Source organism: Bufo gargarizans, chromosome 1 (assembly GCF_014858855.1).
Source record: "Bufo gargarizans isolate SCDJY-AF-19 chromosome 1, ASM1485885v1, whole genome shotgun sequence".
NCBI lineage: Eukaryota > Metazoa > Chordata > Amphibia > Anura > Bufonidae > Bufo > Bufo gargarizans.
Genome location: NC_058080.1, coordinates 742,462,429 through 742,483,766, shown reverse-complemented (window position 1 = coordinate 742,483,766; position 21,338 = coordinate 742,462,429). Strand labels below are relative to the sequence as shown.

The 21,338-nt window shown below is 42.9% G+C and overlaps 1 protein-coding gene and 1 pseudogene across 2 annotated transcripts in view; one reads left to right on the top strand and one right to left on the bottom strand.

Annotated features, from left to right (window-relative positions):
- Positions 1–21,338, top strand: part of LOC122924957 — a 291,897-nt pseudogene that overhangs the window by 46,699 nt on the left and 223,860 nt on the right.
- The window catches only part of LOC122924959 (gastrula zinc finger protein XlCGF26.1-like), a 125,386-nt gene that overhangs the window by 77,752 nt on the left and 26,296 nt on the right, over positions 1–21,338 (bottom strand). Inside the window, exons 2-3 of one of the 2 annotated variants that reach the window (XM_044276502.1) lie at positions 18,747–19,568; positions 17,616–17,626 (exon numbers count right to left, since the gene is read on the bottom strand). In XM_044276502.1, coding sequence (XP_044132437.1) covers positions 17,616–17,626; positions 18,747–19,568 — 833 coding nt within the window. Of the gene's footprint in view, positions 1–17,615; positions 17,627–18,104; positions 19,569–21,338 lie in introns of those variants that run through there. The other variant, XM_044276503.1, reaches the window with a different exon arrangement.

Sequence of the window (21,338 nt, the reverse complement as noted above, 5' to 3'; positions counted from 1 at the left end):
GGGGGGTACTGTCACGAGGGTATCGAGAACCACGCCTGACTCCGTTATACCCGGGGTCAGGAAGTCGCAGCGGTTGGCTGCACGCTCTATTTAAGATAGGGCTGTTTTCCTTATGGTAGCTTTCTGGGTTTGCTTTGCAAACCCTTTTGGCTCACTCATGGATCCGTAGCTCCTTCTCCTCAGCTGTTCCTTGTCCAGCACTCCCAAACCTCCTTATATTCCTCTCTCACACTTCTCTGGTTGCCAGAGATAGAGCTTCCTGCCTGGACATCTATTCTGACCCACTGGAGCTGTGTTGCTGCGTTCTCTGATTGTTGTTTCAGAACGCTACCCTCCGGATCCCTGTTGGACCTTTGTGGACTGCTGTGGTCGCCCACCTGGGTGTATGTGTTTGTCTGTATTTGTCTGTCCTCTCCCTGGTGTTTCCCTCTTAGTGCAGTGGTGCGGACTAGCGATCCCACCGGCCCGTTCACTATCTAGGGCTCATTTCAGGGAAAGCCAGGGTTTAGGCACGTGATCGCCGCACGGGTGAGGAACCCGTCTAGGGACGTCAGGGCAGTCAGGTTCCAGCCGCAAGGTGAGTTAGGGGTCACCACCTTTCCCTCTCCCTTGGGCAGGGCTTTCCCTGTTTTCCTCCCTGTGCGTGACGTCGGTCATTACAGGACGTAGCCTAAAACATAGTTTACACGCCTCTCTAAATAAAATGAAATTATCACGTCCCCCCAGAGAATCTGTCCGGGAGAGCAACTTTAGGCTCCAGACAAGTCTGGTAACCCCACCACCAGGACCAACAGCCTGCAGTCTCTGGATCTGAGAGACGGCCGTGCAGAGGTCAGCTACCTCCAAAGACAGCACTTGCAGCTGACCTGCCAGTGTAGCAATGGAATCCATGGCTGCACACAAATGAATAAAATGACGGTTTTCGGCGGTTTATAATGTCACGGTGTGGTGTGGGTGGGAAACTCCACACCGAGCATAGGAGGGAAGGGGGGGGGGGACAGGAACTAGGCCTGGAAACTAGGGTAAAGGAGCAGGTCATCTCCTATAGCAACCTTAATGCAAGTCCTAACTATCTATCAGTATGAACAGACCTTGATGGTAGGAAAGTTCATACACCGGAACCTAGGGCCCTAACTCACCCTGTAGTACCCTGGTAATAGTGCCAGAACTTGAGATGACCTGTTCCTCCACCAGAAGGATGAACAGGAGTCTCCCTCAAGCCTAGATACAAAAGACAGGGAAATACAACAAACAAAATACAAAAGGGGAAGACGACACTTAACTTCAAATGGAGCAAAGAAAACGCCATGAGCTCAACCGAGATCCAACAAACTGATGCTACAGAAACTGATGCTACAAACTGCACCCCCAAGAGGAAGAAGCAGAAATAAATAGAAAAGGTTAAATGACCACACAAGGACACCTGAAGCAAGGGGTGTGGCCATTACCAAAACAACACAGACACAAATTGATCCACAAGGAACTTGTCAGATCAGACCACGTGTTGCCGGTCTTCCTGATCTCCTGGCACTTGTCAAGGAACATTCGTGACAACTCCTGTGAGTATCATAAATCCGTCTTTTGCTGTCCGAGTGTCTGCGCTGCGTCACTGTCTCTGCTCCCTGATTTACATAGGAGCTGAGGATGCATAATGTGTGGAAGCCGTACCGCAATCAACATGAGAAGCAGTGTTTGGCAGCATGGAGAAGGAGTAAATGAGGAGCCGTCTAGGATCTTATCTGATTGTGGATCCTAGAGGAGCAGCGTCATCTGTTTCTCTTGCTTTTTGAGTCTGGTGTGAATTGAACCCACTTCACAAGGGACCTGCAGCGCTCACAGGAGGAGATACAACGCCAGACTAATTCTATAATTTTTAACATCTCAGTATAGATAACACAGGATCCACCATTTATAATGGCGAGGCGTGGTTAGGTTGGGTCTGTGATGGCGCGGTCATGCAGTCTTTTTTTTTTTTTTCTTCTTTGTTCTGAGGCTGCGGTCAGCGCTGTGTCAGCTTCTTTCCGCCCCTATTCTGGGCACTGATTGGTCCACTAGACCTAAAGCTCCATGACTACTGATGGAGGTGTTACCTAAGTTTTTAATTAATCCTTTCACACACCTGTGTGGGCAGTATATTAGGGGAGTGCTTGTTCATTGTTTCACATCCCCAGAAGAAGCCAGATTGACTGGCGAAACAGCGTTGGGTCAGGAGGTGGCTGAGAGATCGACACACCACTTAGGGTATGCGTATCCTTTTCTCTTAATCACCAAGTCTTTTTATCCACACATTTGTCTCCATTTGCCATTGCTTGGGGCTTATTGTCTTGAGGTGTCTTGGTGACCAGCATCTGATTATCTTAATATATTTTTCCCTGACTCCTGGTGTGCTGACCTCCCAGACCCTCTTTGGGTCCTATTCCTCTCCCTTGTGTTGCCTTTTTTTTTTTATCTTCATGTACTGTATGTATTTTACATTGTCAACAAAGTTTATTTATATTTACTATGCAAAGATTTTTGTGCAATTTCTTTGGTGATAGTTAAGGCTCCTTGTGGGTCCGCAATTCTTTGCGATTTTTCTGTCCGGTAACAATTTGGTAGCCATTTACAATAGGTGTCACAGCTTACCCCCCCCCCCCCTGCACAATGACCTCTGCTCAGATCACAAAGCATGCCCACAATCCACTCTTGTCTACTGTGCCCATAGTCCATGTAGCTGCTATAAATCAAATCTCTAAATGCTGCTCTCCACATCAGGAAAAATGGCCACCCCCCATAATCATGTAAAGAAAGGAGAACCACAACTACCAGCATTTCTAGACTGTAATTATAGTAATCAGAGGAGAGAACTACAACCCCCAGCATTTCCAGTCTGTCAAAAAAATCAAAGTCGCTGTCAGAAATTATTATGTCTCATAGCAGCTGCAGGAATCAAGACCATCCTCCATACCTGGATCGACCCTGCGCCCCCGCCATTTAAGCTATTTCTCGAGAAAGTCTCCTTCTTACTGAAGATGAACTGGGTGGAGGCATCTTCCAGGAAGGAGACCCATGGAAGCAGTTCTTTACTTGCTGGGAAAGTTTTATAGATATGCAGCCCCTCCAGGTGAAAAGGTCTATTCAGGACTGTTTCCAGCTCACCTTCTAGTATCAGACCCGTGTTATATTAGGCGATCTGCCAATCTCAGGGACAGGAATCCATCTGATGGTTCACTAGGGGTCCCTGTGTGCCGCCTGCCTGCTCAGATTTTGAATCTATCAACTGTGGAGTAAAAGTGATCACGTTGGGCTTTTGTTGTGTTATACCCACCCTGTGATTTGTGGGGTGATAAGTTAGGGTTTCTTAGTTAAGCTGTGTTACTAACCCCCATAACCACCCTCCCTCCCTTTCCCCTTCACCCCCTTTCCCCCCACTTATGCAAAAACAGACTAGTGTCGGAAGGTTGACTTAGCAGCTCCATCATTTTATCCTGATTGTCTATCTTGGGACTTTTATTGATGACATGTCACTGTAAAGTAACACCTATCATACCGCACTGCATGTGCTTTATAATGTCAACCTGGAATAAAAACATTTGAAAAGAAAATATGAAAAAAAATTAAAGGAGAGAACTACAATTCCCAGCACTTCCAGGCTGCTATTATAGACAGGGGTCTAGCTATAGGCTCATGGGCCCTGGTGCAAGAGTTCAGCTTGAGCGCCCCTTCCCTCAGTGCTTTGTGGCCAGGGGCAGAGGTGAACCTAGCCTTTCTGCTGCCTGAGGTAAAAATTGGAATGCCCTCCCATGCCAAATTCTCAACCTAACCCCTACCCTCCAGCAGTGTTGGACTGGTGCCTGGTACCCACCCTAGAGCTGGAGATATTACTTGTTCATTTTTCAGTCTCACGCACAGGAATGTATGCATTTTAGCACACAATACAGTATGCTACACAGAACAGTATTGCGCACTGCACTATATCAAATAGTGTTTCATTAAGCAACTCATTTAGTTGATAACTTTGTCTGTTATTTACAGTCAGTAGTGTGGACAGCAGTCATAAGTGTACCATCCATGTCCTAGATGAACCACCCTGTCCCCCAGCCAGCCTAAACAATATCCAAAGTGAAGGAAATGTTTCCTGGCATATTCAAAAGGATACGTTTATTTAAGTGATGGCAGTAGCGCCACGGCCTCCTCACAGATTGTGGCAGAAGCAGCATTTTGCGCTGTGGCATTAGAATAATTTTGATATCTCTGACTTTTAGTCTAACCAGACTGTCTGTTACTCTGTAATTCCTCTGGCGCTGTTCTATGGAAACAGTAGGTTTAAAGAGCACACCAAATGCTTGAAATAACTTCTTTATTAACTTCAACTTTTCTTCATATATAACACTGCCGCCGCCGCAGCACATAGTCCATGTAAATAAGACGTGTTGAATAAATTATCACGAAATGGTGGTATGCATAAGATGGTGGTTCAACTGTTCAGTCTTGCCATTCAACATAAAATGGTGGATATTTTTCTCTCTTCAGTATCTGTACTCTTACTTTAAGTTATTTAAGCACTTTATGATCTCTCTGAGAGGTATATCTGAGGTCTAACTAATAGTTCTACTTGCTGAATTTGGTTGCAATTTGCAGTAAATATTTGCAGATTGTCTGATTATGATCTGGTTGTATGCAATTTGGATTGCAATATGGAATTTGAATGGTTGCAATTGTGACCTTGTAGTTTGCAATTCTTGGAACTATAAGTAAACACACATAATTGGTCCAGTATACAGTTCTAATCACTATATTAACAAGCATTATATAACTGTTTTAAATACCTATTTTGGCCTCTCTGCTTCCATAAAACACAGCTCTTGGTGGAGTGTGTGTCTGTTCAGCTCATCTCTCTGGTGAATAATGATTCCAGCAGCTCCTGCTAGGGAAATTTTCCACACAGGCTGTGTGTGAGGCTGACTGTGATTGGTAAATACTTCTGCCCAGCAACAACAATATAACTCTATGTTTTTTGTTGTTTCTGCTGGGTCATTGAGCTTACCTTACATTATATAATGAATCTTAAAGGCATATTATCTTTTCTTCTTCTGTGAACATAATATATAACTGTTACATGACATCCAAATATGAAGTCACTGTAAATAACTCTGCTTTTGTCATTAACACACAAATATAGGAACTATATTAAGGTTGATGGCAGGTCTAGCTGTATAAACATATAAGCTATATTAGCAACCTAGGACAGGTCTTTGCTGGCCAGCTTCACGAAGCTCAGTGCCATACATTTTATAGTGGCTGCGCTTGGTATCATGCTCAGCCCCATTCACTAGGCCACTTGATCAAAGAAGGTGACGTCACATGGCCTAGGAAAAGCACAGAGAAGGGCACAGCGCTCACAGGAGCCCTGGTGCCTTCTCAAACAGCTGATCACCGGAGGTCCTGGATGTCAGACCCCCACTGATCAGATACGGATAGGTCATCAGTTATAATATCTCAGAAGAGCCCTTTAAATATACGGTACATTGTGAGTTGGATATTTAAAGATGGCGCCCACTCGCAAGTGCAGCAGGCGCTATAGCCGTTAAGTGCTTGTTGTTTTAAACAGCAGACACCGAGGGATAATTTATGCAATTGACAATAACGTCAGTCACATACTTTTAACTCCTCAGATCCCATTGTAAAATGTGACTACAATATCTGGGAGCTCAAAAAGCTAGTGGGGATCGGGGTACCCAGATGGTGCTCGGTCCTTCTGAATGATCCGAGGATGCAGCAGCTATGTTCCCAAGAAGACCCTGTCTGAAACTCTGATAGACTCCAATGCTAATGAATTGGAGTCTATGTCAGAAGCATGGAGGGAAATGGCACCCTTCAAATTGCATAACTTAACACTAAAAATGAATACACTACCACTTATTTATTGGAATGAAATGGCCGCATTGCTTTATTAAGGGATATAATAAATAATTTTATAAATAAAAATTATCAGCATTAATAAATTAATGAACCATCATAACCATTAAATAAATACTGACATCCACTCAGAAACACTGACTGATAAAGCCCCACAAGCCAAGCCTTAAAAAAGCGAGGCCCCCCACAAACATTGCAGCCATTTTTCAATTATATTTTGCAGGCCGAGATTAAAAATATTGATGCCAATATCAGACAGATGCACATCATCTGCTCTGAACAAACCCGGCACAAAACCTTCCAAATCTTCATGGCTATAACTAAAGCCACCGAGCAGTGCTAGAAATGTATCCATTGCCCTATTTATCGGTTTTCAAATTTTTTCACAGAACTTAAATTTTCTGTTCCCATAGCAACTCACATGTCTTCCTTTTACCAATGTCATTACCTCCCGCATGAATTAGCAAAAGATCAGGATCGAGCCATCTTGCAATTAATTTATGGATTTCAACAAGTCCTCTAACACCCCACCAAAAGACTTGTAAAGCCGATCTGTTGAGTGATAAATTTGCTGAATAAGATCTTTGTTCAGCTCGCTTCTGAGCCCAAAATTATATACGAGTGGCCCACAACCCATACCACCCAATGACTGCCTGTAAAATAGAAAATAATTTAGTCCTATAACATTAAATCAGGTCTATCATATAGCTTAACTCTATGAGAATCCAAAAAGGCAATTCTACAGATCACAGACTCATGTAAGCCCCATCTTGCTGCTTCAAATTTAGAAACTGCAGAAAACGACAGATTCCTTTCACATAAGCTGGCAAATGACAAACCTAAACTAACATCGTCACACTTAGCATCAACCTGACACGAGTCTTTAAACAATAACCAGTCCCTCCATGCGGCTGCATATGCAGCCCATGTTCCTGGCGCCAGTGAACCTTTAATATTAGCAGAAATTAGTCCCAAATAAGGTCCCAAAGATGACGAGGGCAAGGGATCCCTTCCCGCTCTGCATCCAGAGCAAGTTCCCGGAATTTTGCGAGCTGCAAACGAGATAAAGAGTCCGCTAAGCTATTAGATGCGCCTTAATCCAAATATTACATTGCATGCAAAAAAGGACCAAATGTCTTAATAATTTCACTACTAGCTCAGATTTGGACGACAAAGTATTTATAGCAAAAAGAACTCCTTTATTGTCCGTATGGAGTAAAATCCTTTTATTTTTTAACTCAGCACCCCAAATGACTACTGCTTCCACTACAGGAGAAAGTTCTAAAAGCACTATGTTGGTAGTAACACCAGAATTAACCCAGGATACAGGCCATTTTTCCGCTGACCAACTACCATTCCAAAATGCGCCATAACCGCAGCTACTAGCTGCATCCATGAAAAGACCCAGCACGACGGAATCTAAAAGTTCCTCCTGCCAACAACTTGCACCATTAAAAACATCCAAAAATTCAAACCAAATAGATAAATCTTCTTTTAAACATTTTGTGAGGCAAATATGGGAACTTTTGAAGCAACGGACCATGGGGTGTCCTCCACCACAAAAGGAACATTCGTGTTTGTAACGGCAATTATTTAACCATTTACAAGTTGCCTCGTTAAAGGCAAAACAAACCCCCTTTCTCATAGTAAGCAAAAAAGAAAAGGAGGTGCGCTCACCTGGCTATAAATAATGATGGAAGCACAGAACACGCCGGGAACATAGCGTGAAGACAGTGTCCAAAAAGAAGAACAGCGATCCAGCTTCCAATACAAAATCTTTTCATCACACATGAAGGTGTGGCTAAGGTTAATTGTGGTCACCTGATTTTTTCAGCTGGTCACTATATAAATCCAAGCCTGTGTAGCCTAGATCCTGCCCCTCTTCCCTCCTGTGCTCGGGGTGGAGTTTCCCACCCACACCGCACCGTGACAGGAGTATAGAAAATCAAGGCACATCAATAAATAAATAGCTGGACCATGGACCTGTGGAGGATCACGTGCTGCATCTCAGGACCAGGTGTCTGTGCTGTAGAAGGTGAACGGCTATTGCTGAGTGTCTGATATCTGGTACCTGTAGTCCGCCCCATTTCTGCGCTCTCCCTGTCTAGCTTTATGACTCTTCCATACACATACACACTTGGCTCAAATAAGAGTGTGTGTGTTCAGAACAGGGAGAGAAGAGAAACCCTCTACAAGATCATTCTGTCCTCTCCAGACACGTCTGCCCCCTCCGGACCCCTCTATACTATTTGGAACCCTCTATCTGCTCCAGGCTCCTTTGTTCCCCTCCAGACTTCTCTGCCCCCTCCAGACCTCTCTATCTCCTCCAGACTCCTCTGTTGCCCTCCAGGCTCCTCTGTTCCACCCCCCCCAGACTTCTCTGACCCCCTGGACCCCTCTATACCATTCAGACCCCTCTGTCTCCAGGCTCCTCTGTCTCCTTCAGACTTTTATGCTGTTGGCTTATCTTCCTGACAACAAAATGATCAGTGTAACGAAGCAGATGTGGATCCACTGTGTCATTTTAAATGGTTTTGCTTTGGGCTAGTCCAAAGTGAGTTGGCTAATTGCCCCTCTGATCTTCTACTTTTATTTGCTGTACTGCGATCTGTACTCTACTGCAGAGAAACCCTCAGGTTTGCGCCTCATGGAGTAGGCTTTGTTTTTTACTCCCTTACTACACAGAGCTCTAACTTTTTTATTTTTCCGTTCACATAGCCGTATGAGATGTAGTTTCTAATGCCACCATTTAATATTACATAGAATGTAGGGGGAAGCGGGGGGGATTCCAAATGTAATTGGAAAGGAAAATGCAATTCCGACACAGTTTTAAGTTGTTGTTTTTTAACGGCATTCACTATGTGGAAAAATTGACTTGTGTCTTCATTCTCCAGGTCAGTACAAATCTGACGATACCACATATGTATAGGTTTCTTGAATTTTAATATAAAAAAATAATCGAAATGTTTGAAAAATAATTGTTTTCTTTTTGCTATATTCTGACCCCAAAACTTTTCTATAGTCAAGTTTACTAAGATGTGTGGGGTCTCATTTTTTACGTGAATAAAGTGATAAAATACAGCGAATTGGCCATTTTTTTTCCTTTGCTCCATTCACCATTTGCAATAACTTTTTAGTATTTTAATAGTTTGGGTGTTTTTCACATGTGGTGAATCCCATGATGTTATTTTTTAACATTATTTTATAGAAAGGGAGCACGCTTCCAGGTTCTAGCCCTCTCAGATGCCATGCTCACATTTGACCACGGCATATGAAGGTACGCGATCATCAATTAGCTGCAGGTGCCATCTTTAAATAAGGGGGTAAGTGACTGCTGAAAAATAGAGGTCAATAGACACCAGTGGCTCAGGGTAAGTACGGAGATGAAGTCAGGTAGTGAAGGGTTAAACACCTTTGTAGGAAACTAGCATAGTTTTTTTCAACATATAACAGAGAATATATTTATCTTTTTCTACTTATATACGCCACTAAAGGCTTTTCAACATATAACTGCATCGCTGAACGGCGAATATATTTTTATTTTGCCACTAATACACGACAAACAGGCTTTTCAACATATAAGTGCAACACTGAACGGCGAATATATATTTTTTCCTCTTATATATGCCACTAAGGTCTTTTCAACATATAACTGAAGCGCTGACCGGCAAATATATTTTTCTTTTTCTACGCCACTAAAGGCATTTCAATATATAACTGTAGCGCTGAACGGTGAATAGATTTTTCTTTCTCCACTTATATATGCCACTAAGGGCTTTTCAACATATAACTGCCATGCTGAACAGCGAATATATTTTTCTTTTTCATCTTATATACGCCACTAATAGCTTTTCAACATATACAGTGAGGAACAGAAGTATTTGAACACCCTACAATTTTGCAAGTTCCCCAACTTAGAAATCATAGTTGGGAACGTCGCAGTGGTATGACGTAGTGACGCAGCTACGTAGGCGTGCCACGTGACCGCCTGGGTAACACCCCCCCGTCGCTTCCTCGCCCGGCCCCTACCCCCCCTACCCTCTACCCCCTCAGCATCCGATCGGCTCAGGGTAAATGAATATGGATCGCTGGAGGGACAGACAGCTGAGACCGCACTAAGGTACTCGGGAATGCACCTACCAGTGACCGGGTAGTGTGGGATATCAGCTGCAAGATCGCGACCGGGCTGCACGATACTGCAGACACTAGCGGGGGAACAAGATCACGTGACCCGCCATACCCGGACCCTCTATGCGGCCGCCGTATCTCTGCACCCCCATATCTGGTGAAGGTGACGGCAACACAGGATTCCATCGCCCGCTGTGCAGCTTTGTTCATTCCTGGCTGGCTGGCTGAAGTTTGGAGTGAGTACCCTGTGCCTTCAGGTGGTTGCTGCATCTCTGCATCCATACATCAGGGGAAGGTGACGGCATTACAGGACCTCATTACCCGTTGACCAGCTCTCTTCACTCCTGGCTGGCTGGCTGAAGATCGATGAGAAAGCGCCCGCCTACGGGTGATATTAACATTAATACTAATGTGCATAACTCACTAACTCTCTACAAAAGAAAGGGAAAGGAAAAGGGGAAAAAAAATAATAATTAAATCTATACTACGTGGGCCAACATAACGCAACGGGGGTGATGGGCGTGTTGCTGGCTATAGACAAGTTAGTCTGTAAATTGGGGTACTGCGTTGATTTGGTGATATAACAGCACCCCTAACACTATTGGGCAGCCGACCAGCTTTCTTTAGAGTCAATGTCGGATTGGAGGATGGGAGAAATGTAAGAGGTTGACAGGATGTTTCTCATCAGTAAACCAGTATGGGGGGAAGGAGGGCGGGGGGTGGGAGGGTTAGGGTTAGGGCACGGCCATGGTTGTTGCTGGGTGGTGGTGGACGACTCTACTCTAGCTTCAAAACGTAATGAATGAAAAAGTCTTAACATGGAATGTACGCGGGCTTGGGGACAGAACAAAACGGGTTATATTTTTTGATTTGATCTCTCGACACCTCACCGCAATAGTTGCACTATTGGAAACACATCACCTGTGATCCCTGTTTATCTAACAAAAAATGGGCAGGGCATCAGTTCCACTCCAGCTTCTCGACATACTCCCGCGGGGTCAGTGTATATGTCCATAGAAACGTTGATTTCATTCCTTTGGAACATTGGCTTGACGGTATAATTCAATCTAAACGTTTTTTAAAGAGGAAAAAAGACTGGAAGAAAATGTAAGATACTTAGAAAGTAGGATCAGCACAAATAATGATGCAAATATGCGGGACAAGCTCAAAATGGCAAACGATCACTACATAAACTATATGACAAAAAAGGCACAGAATAAACTTTTCTTTCAAGGATACGATCAGTTTTGTGAGGCAGGAACCCCAGGAAAACTGTTAATCTCCATACTATCTAACCAAAAAGCCCGCCCAAAGATTAGACAAATTCAAACCTGTGATTGTCATAAATTAGATAAAACAGTAGAAATTGAGGGGGAATTCGTAAAATACTTTAACCACTTATATCGCTCTGAGGCAGGTGACACAGAAACCCCCATAGATGAGTTTCTGGACCATATTAAGGTCCCAGTACTGTCTGAATCAGACATGACTCACCTGAACTCCCCTATTCTTTTAGGGGAGTTACAGGAGGTCATTCTGGGGATTCAGGGGTCTTCAGCCCCCGGGTTGGATGGGCTTCCGTTTGGTATCTACAAGAGCCACGCGGGGATCCTACTTCCCGGGTTGCTGGAGGTATTGAACGAATCTCGCATCATTGGGAAGTTACCGACGTCTTTAAGGGAGGCTATCATTACACTTATTTTGAAGAAAGGGAAGGACGAAAATAAAGTAGAGGCCTATCGACCTATATCATTACTTAACACAGATTATAAGATAGTTGCTAAAGTCCTCGCAAACAGATTAAAAAAGGTAATCATGGGGCTAGTACACACAGATCAGACAGGATTTATCCCTGGGCGGCAAATCCAGACAAATATACGGCGGGCCTTTTTGAATGTGCAGACGGGGGGGGGGGGGGAAGAGGACCGCTCCATCCTGTCCCTGGATGCCGCTAAGGCCTTTGACAGGGTGGAGTGGTCCTTTCTCTGGCAGACTATGCATAAAATGAATTTGGGGGCAAACTTTATTGAATGGGTCAAAATGCTAAACAATGGCCCAATGGCCAGAATTAATATTAATGGAGTGATTTCCTCCTTTATTTGCTTGCAACGAGGTACTCGGCAGGGTTGCCCACTCTCGCCACTGCTCTTTGCAATTTTTATGGAACCCTTGGCCTGTAGGATCAGAGCGGATGAGGGAATTGTGGGATTCGGAGGAAGGGAGGCGGAGGATAAGATCAGTTTATATGTGGACGATGTATTGCTCTATTGAAATGACGGTTGGAGAAATGTCACACGGGTTATGCAAATTATAGACGAGTTTAGCCGGGTCGCCGGGTATGAGATAAACTGGTCTAAATCTGTCCTCTTTCCTCTGAATCGCGTACCCCCACAAAACGCCCTAAAGGTGAAAGTAATATCTCCATCGGACCATTTGGATTATTTAGGGATAAAGATTGGTAGTTCAGTAAGGGATTATAACAAATGAAATACCATTCCTCTGATAAATAAAGTAAAAGAGAGGGTTAGGGTTTGGCAGAAACTCCCCCTCTCGCAGATCAACAGAATTGCCTTGATTAAAATGATCCTGTTGCCCTGGATATTGTATGTGATCGGCCCCTACCCCATATGGATCGAGGAAGGCTTCTTTAACTGGATCGATAGACTGATCAACGATCTAATATGGGGCAGGAAAAGGGTCCGCATTAAGCTTCGATATTTGTCTTTGGCAGAATGTGAGGGTGGGCTTGGTCTACCATATTTTCAAGGATACCATCTTGCCTCCCAACTGCAATGGTGCATTAATGTGGGAGATGGTATGTTGTTATCCTATCTCACCAAACAACAGATGCACCCTATATCGAATATTTTTAGCATACTAGAAACTGGACTCTTAGGCACGTGCCCGATAAGCTCAATGCTACAGAAAGTATGAAATAAAACCAAGTCTATTCTGCAGATTACTCAGGCCCAGGAATTTACCCCGCTATGGGACAACCCCTTCCTTAACGAATTTCTCGCTTTAAACGACAACAATTATTGGACCCGGAGAGGGATCATGATGCTCTCACATATTTGTAGTTTTGGTAAACTAAAACCTGTAGGGGAAATATTTCACAAGACATCTATCACGGTATTAAATCATTATAGATATGCTCAACTTAAACATGCACTCGCATACACGCGAAACAAATTTTCTCAAGCATCGGTGACGCAGACACTATTAGGCTTTTGTTATAATTTCTATGGAAAAAAGTTAGGGTATCACAAATTTACACTAGATTTAGAAAGGAATTAAGCACTGTCCTTAAATTCAAGAGTGTTGGTAAATGGGAAGCAGATTTAGGGGTAAGTGACCCTTTACAGTGGCGGGAGGCATACCAAAATATTAAGAAGGCCTCTTTCACGCCAGTATCAGTTGACACAATTTAAAATAATAAATCGGTTATACCTCACCCCGGACCTCCTCTCTAAAATGTATGGAAAAAAAAGAAAAATAATTTTGTTGTCTGAAATGTCTGCGCCCCGCAGCCGGATATGTTCACATGTTATGGAGCTGCCCGGTTATAAAAACTTTTTGGCACAGCATACTCCAGGGCATGGAGTTCCCAACGGAGAATAGCCCCTCTCCAACCATCGAGTTTGTTATACTCGGGATGATTCCCCCAGAGCTCAAATCTAGAACATTAAAAAGTGTACCGAATTGCTGGTTGAAGGAATTCTTGGTGGCCAAGGTACTAATACTTAGGAATTAGGTGACGGACAGGGCCCCTACCCTATTTGACTGGGAAAGACTAATGCACAGAATAAAGGAATTTGAGGACATCAAACTTAAAGGGGAGAAACACTGGACATAGCTGAAGGAGAATGGCTGGAGTGGAGCTGATGACCAACTACAATAGGGGAAGTCCAGGTGGAAGTACATTCTACGTTGTATAGTGCTTTCGGTGATAGTAAGAATCAGACTGGGGGGGAGTCGGGAGTCGCCCACCGCACTTGTGACGGCCGTGGCCTGGCCTGGGGGGGGGGGGGGGGGGTTGAATGGGTAGGGTTTCTTATTTATTTATGGAAGGAGGTAGATGAGTAGTTATCCTGGGCCCTCTTTATAGGCTGGTTTTGATTTATAGATTAATGTGGTCTGCCAGAACTTTATTAGTATGTACATTAAGAAGATTATATATCTTGAGATTAATTTAAATATGTACTATGACCGTCCTTTTCTTTTTTGTATTGAATTGTACAGGTCCTTCTAAAAAAATTAGCATATTGTGATAAAGTTCATTATTTTCTGTAATGTACTGATAAACATTAGACTTTCATATATTTTAGATTCATTACACACCATGACACCAACTGAAGTAGTTCAAGCCTTTTATTGTTTTAATATTGATGATTTTGGCATACAGCTCATGAAAACCCCAAATTCCTATCTCAAAAAATTAGCATATCATGAAAGGTTCTCTAAACGAGCTATTAACCTAATCATCTGAATCAACTAATTAACTCTAAACACCTGCAAAAGATTCCTGAGGCTTTTAAAAACTCCCAGCCTGGTTCATTACTCAAAACCGCAATCATGGGTAAGACTGCCGACCTGACTGCTGTCCAGAAGGCCATCATTGACACCCTCAAGCAAGAGGGTAAGACACAGAAATAAATTTCTGAACGAATAGGCTGTTCCCAGAGTGCTGTATCAAGGCACCTCAGTGGGAAGTCTGTGGGAAGGAAAAAGTGTGGCAGAAAACGCTGCACAACGAGAAGAGGTGACCGGACCCTGAGGAAGATTGTGGAGAAGGACCGATTCCAGACCTTGGGGGACCTGCGGAAGCAGTGGACTGAGTCTGGAGTAGAAACATCCAGAGCCACCGTGTACAGGCGTGTGCAGGAAATGGGCTACAGGTGCCGCATTCCCCAGGTCAAGCCACTTTTGAACCAGAAACAGCGGCAGAAGCGCCTGACCTGGGTTACGGAGAAGCAGCACTGGACTGTTGCTCAATGGTCCAAAGTACTTTTTTCGGATGAAAGCAAATTTTGCATGTCATTCGGAAATCAAGGTGCCAGAGTCTGGAGGAAGACTGGGGAGAGGGAAATGCCAAAATGCCTGAAGTCCAGTGTCAAGTACCCACAGTCAGTGATGGTCTGGGGTGCCATGTCAGCTGCTGGTGTTGGTCCACTGTGTTTTATCAAGGGCAGGGTCAATGCAGCTAGCTATCAGGAGATTTTGGAGCACTTCATGCTTCCATCTGCTGAAAATCTTTATGGAGATGAAGATTTTATTTTTCAGCACGACCTGGCACCTGCTCACAGTGCCAAAACCACTGGTAAATGGTTTACTGACCATGGTATTACTGTGCTCAATTGGCCTGCCAACTCTCCTGACCTGAACCCCATAGAGAATCTGTGGGATATTGGGAAGAGAAAGTTGAGAGACGCAAGACCCAACACTCTGGATGAGCTTAAGGCCGCTATCGAAGCATCCTGGGCCTCCATAACACCTCAGCAGTGCCACAGGCTGATTGCTTCCATGCCACGCCGCATTGAAGCAGTCATTTCTGCAAAAGGATTCCCGACCAAGTATTGAGTGCATAACTGAACATAATTATTTGAAGGTTGACTTTTTTGTATTAAAAACACTTTTCTTTTATTGGTCGGATAAAATATGCAAATTTTTTGACATAGGAAATTTGGGTTTTCATGAGCTGTGGCCAAAATCATCAATATTAAAACAATAAAAGGCTTGAACTACTTCAGTTGTGTGTAATGAATCTAAAATATATGAAAGTCTAATGTTTATCAGTACATTACAGAAAATAATGAACTTTATCACAATATGCTAATTTTTTTAGAAGGACCTGTATATTGTGTTGATTTATGAAAATTAATAAAGAAAAAGTTTAATAAAAAAAAAGAAATCATAGAGGGGTCTGAAATTCACATTGTAGGTGCATTCCTACTCTGACAGAATAAAAAAATAATAATCAGGAAATCACATTGTATGATTTTTAAAGAATTTCTTTGTCTTGCACTGCTGAACATATAAGTTTTTGAACACTGAGAAAATCAGTGTTAATATTTGGTACAGAAGCCTTTGCTTGCAATTACAGAGGTCACACGTTTACTGTAGTTCTTGACTAGGTTTGCACACACTGCAACAGGGATTTTGGCCCACTCCTCCACACAGATCTCCTCTAGATATGTCAGGTTTCGGGGCTGTCGCTGAGCTACAAGGAGTTTTAGCTCCCTCCAAATATGTTCTTTTAGATTTAGGTCTGGAGACTGGCTAGGCCACTCCAGAACCTTGATATGCCTCTTACAGAGCCACTCCTTGGTTATCCTGGCTGTGTGCTTCGGGTCGTTGTCATGTTGGAAGACCCAGCCACGACCCATCTTCAATGCTCAAAATCTCACAATAAATGGCCCCATTCATCCTCTTTATAATACAGTGCAGTCGTCTTGTCCCCTTCACAGAAAAGCACCCCCAAAGCATGATGTTACCCCCCCCCCCATGCTTCTTAGTAGGGATGGTGTTCTTGGGATGCAACTCATCCTTCTTTTTCCTCCAAACACAACGAGTGAAGTTTAAACTAAAAAGTTCTACTTTGGTCTCATCTGACCACATGACTTTCTCCCATGCCTCCTCTGGATCATCCAGATGGGCATTGGCAAACTTAAGACGGGCCTGGACATGTGATGACTTGAGCAGGGGTACCTTCCGTGCAATGCATGATTTGAAACCATGATGGTGTAGTGTTCTACCGACAGTGACCTTTGAAACTGTGGTCTCAGCTCCTTCATGTCATTGACCAGCTCCCCCCTTGTAGTTCTGAGGTGTGGTAAGATCTTGCATGGAGCCCCAGTCCGAGGGAGACTGACAGTAATCTTTAGCCTCTTCCATTTTCTAACAGTTGCTCCAACAGTTGATCTATTTTCACCAAGCTGCTTGGCAATTGCCCCGTAGCCCTTTCCAGCCTTGTGGGGGTCCACAATTTTGTCTCTGGAGTCTGTTGACAGCTCTTTGGTCTTGCCCATGGTAGTAGTTGGCGTCTGACTGACTGTGGGGTGGCCAGGTGTCTTTAAAGAGCTCAGACAGGTGCTACTAAGTTAGATTATTGAGTGTAATAGAGGTGGACTTTTTTAAAGCACAGTAACAGGTCTTTGAGAGACAGAATTCTTGCTGTTTCTCAGATGTTTAAATACTTATGTTCAGCAGTGCAAGACAAATAAATTCTAAAAAAAATCATACAATGTGATTTCCAGATTTTTTTTTTTTATTCTGTCTCTCAGAGTGGAAATGCACCTACAATGTGAATTTCAGACCCCTCCATGATTTCTAAGTGGGAGAACTTGCAAAATCGCAGGGTGTTCAAATACTTCTGTTTCTCACTGTAACTGCAGTGCTGAACGGTGAGTATATATATTTCTTTCCACTTATATACGCCACTAAAGGCTTTTCGACATATAACTGCAGCGCCGAACGGCAAATATATTTTTCTTTTGCCACTAATACACGGCAAAAAGGGATTTACAACATATAACTGCACCGCACAAGGGCAAATAAGACATACTGTAGAAATATTTCCTTGTAATAACCCTGTTAATTGCTGTATCAGACAGCACTTGCACCCCAATAACAAGAACGGTTTGCTGGAATTACAGAGCTGTATAGATGTATTTAGCCTGGAGTAAAGAGATCAGGAAGGTTGAGAATGTTTTTACTTAATTTACGGAAGGAACAAAAAGCTCTCTCATGCACCATAGCTGCCAGGTGCCTGCTGTTTCATACAGCAGACACCACATGAGGATCAGGGGAACCGGATGCATTGTGCGGCACCCTCAGTCCTCCGTATTGAACTGAAGCTACCACATGTTAGCTCCTATGAAGCCCCTGCCTGTGGCAGGGCTTCATAGGAATACATTGTAACTCTCATACACTCCAATGTTCCCTATGGGGACTATAATATACTGTAAAAAAAAGTATAAAAAAGTTTAGAAAAAAATAATACAAAAAACTAAAAAAAATCATATACATATGTGGTATGGCCATAAATGTACTGACCTGGAGAATGAAAGTAACAGGTCAGTTTTACCGTATAGGGAACACGGTTAAATCAAAACATAAAACTGCTGCGTAACTGCCTTATTTTTACAATTTCACCCCTCATGGAATTTTTTTACATCTCCCCCTACATTGTTTGCAATATTAAATGGTGGAGTTAGAAAATGCAACTTGTCCCGCAAAAAACAAGCGCTCATACGGCTATGTAAACGTAAAAATAAAAAAGTCCTGGAAAGGCAGGGAGTAAAAAAAGAAAGGGTTAACTGCAAGGATTAAAATATAAGTCATGAACAGAATATATGTCTTCCTAAACAGGATTTATCAGATGTTTTATAGAAGCCGTTATGTGACATCAATTAAGCTTTTATATCCAAATATACAACCTGAAATAAAAACCATGTCTATGACCCAGTGATATATTGTTTCCTTATATTGTGACCATATGGCTTCTCTCTTGTGTGACTTCACTAATGACCCCTAATTATGGCTTTAGAAACAAAAAAAAATTTCTCATTCTGAATGCAGCTTCTCTCAAGTGTGATTCTTCTTATGTTTTAGAAGACTTGATTTATCTGAAAAAAGTTTCCCACATTCTAAACACGAATATGGCTTCTCTCCTGTGTGGCGTCTTTCATGTTTAACAAGATCTGATTTATCTGTAAAACATTTCCCACATTCTGAACATGAATATGGTTTCTCTCCTGTGTGTCTTCTCTCATGTCTAACAAGATGTGGTTTCTCTGTAAAACATTTCCCACATTCTGAACATGAATACGGCTTTTCCCCAGTGTGAATTCTCTCATGTTTAACAAGATTTGATTTCTCTGTAAAACATTTCCCACATTCTGAACATGAATATGGCTTTTCCCCAGTGTGAATTCTCTCATGTTTAACAAGATTTGATTTCTCTGTAAAACATTTTCCACATTCTGAACATATATATGATTTCTCTCCTGTGTGACATCTCTCATGTGTAACAAGATTTGATTTCAGTGTAAAACATTTCTCACATTCTGAACATGAATATGGTTTCTCTCCTGTGTGACATCTCTCATGTCTAAAAAGATGTGATTTGCGTGTGAAACATTTCCCACATTCTGAACATGAATACGGCTTTTCCCCAGTGTGAATTTTCTCATGTTTAACAAGATTTGATTTCTGTGTAAAACATTTCCCACATTCTGAACATGAATATGGCTTTTCCCCAGTGTGAATTTTCTCATGTTTAACAAGATGTGATTTATGTCTAAAACATTTCCCACATTCTGAACATGTATATGCTTTCTCTTCTGTGTGACATCTCTGATGTGTAACAAGATTTGATTTCTGTGTAAAACATTTCCCACATTCTGAACACGAATATAGCTTCTCTCCTGTGTGACTTCTCTCATGAATAACAAGATGTGATTTCCGTGTGAAACATTTCCCACATTCTGAACATGAATACATTTTCTCTCCTTTGTGACGTCTTCGGTGTGTAGAAAGTCCTGAGCTGTTTGTGGATTCTTTACCACAATGAAACCTTTTAATCCTTTTCTGAATTGTACTTGCGGTAACAATCTGTGATTGGTCCGGAGAAGGTTCCTCATAATTAGGATTATATGACAGATCTGTACTGTGAAGTCCTGGATGTACATTGAGGGAAAATAGTTTTTCTCCAGAAGAGCGCTGCATGATATTGTCATCTAGTGGTAACATGACATTTTCACATTTCATACTGGGATTTTCTGTTAGGATAAAAGTGAAAATTGGGTTTTAAATTTTTTATTTTTTTTTGTAAACTCCAGAGCAGACAAACTTATAACATTCCAATTAGGCTGGAAGTTGATCCAGCAGGAAGGAGAAGTGTTCATTCATTTGGAATCCATTCCTAACTTTGGCCCAAAAAAAACTGCACTTGTGATCCCAGCCTTACAAAGCTTCTATAACGTCCTGACAAAGTCCAGGATTCTGGTTTACACCAGGTCATGACTTTTATTACATACAGTAAATAATGACTTAAAACAAAAAAAATTGAAAAGTCTGACCATGTCTGGAAACGAGCCCTGATCTCTGCCAACACATTTTGCCTTTCAACAGCAACTAGACATCATTTGAATAAAACAAGGAGCATCATAACTGGAGTGAAGTGGGGCCTAATGGTATGGGGCTGGTGGAGGGAACATCATGGTTTGGAGCTGGTGAAGGGGGGCATAATTATTTGGGGCTCGTGGAGGGAACATCATGGTTTGGATCTGGTGAAGGAAGCCATCATGATTTGTAGCTGGTAAAGGGGACCATCATGATTTGTAGCTGGTGGATAGGACATCATGGTTTGGAGCTGGTGGAGCTGGTGAATGGGGGCATCATGATTTGTAGCTGGTGGGGGGACATCATGGTTTGGAGCTGGTGATTTGGAGCTGGTGTGGGGACATCATGGTTTGGAGCTGCTTTGCTGCCTCATGCTCTCGACACCCTGCAACCATTGGGTAAACAACTGGGAAGATTTACTAATCCAGTTTAAAATGTACAGAGTAAATCTAGAGATGCTCCACATTTATCACAGAAGCTTGGGCTGGAGGACAGATTTGCTGCACAGCTACACAAGTCTGTCTACCTCTATACCACTTAGTGGTTGGCTTTTCTGTCACAATGGAGCATCGTAAGCCCCGCCCCTGCAGAACCTGCCTGTTGTTTCTATATGTGGAGCCTTAAATTCCCCCCTTTTTGGACAGATTATAAGAGCAGCACAGATCAGTCACTGGTTATCTACCAGCAAGTTCACACAGAGCAGATCAGCTGCAGACATTTCTGTGACTGTCCCGCTGCCCTGAATGTGGCTTGTAATAATCCATGCACCTGCTGCAGAAACAACCCAATACATGGAAATGTCTACAATAAATGTGCCCTGTGTGAACACGCTCTAATGTGAATTTTTTCACATTTTATTGAGACACCAACGACTTACGATACTTTCACACTAGCATTTTGGCTTTCTGTTTGTGAGATCCGTCATTGGCTCTTACAAGCGGCCCAAAACGGATCGGTTTTGACCTAATGCATTCTGAATGGAAAAGGATCCGCTATAAGAGGCTGGTGCTCCTCCATTACATGTCACTGCACACACGTGTATACACTGCACATGACGGCTCTTACCTTGTGATATAAGAGGCTGGTGCTCCTCCATTACATGTCACTGCACACACGTGTATACACTGCACATGGCGGCTCTTACCTTGTGATATAAGAGCCTGGTGCTCCTCCATTACATGTCACTG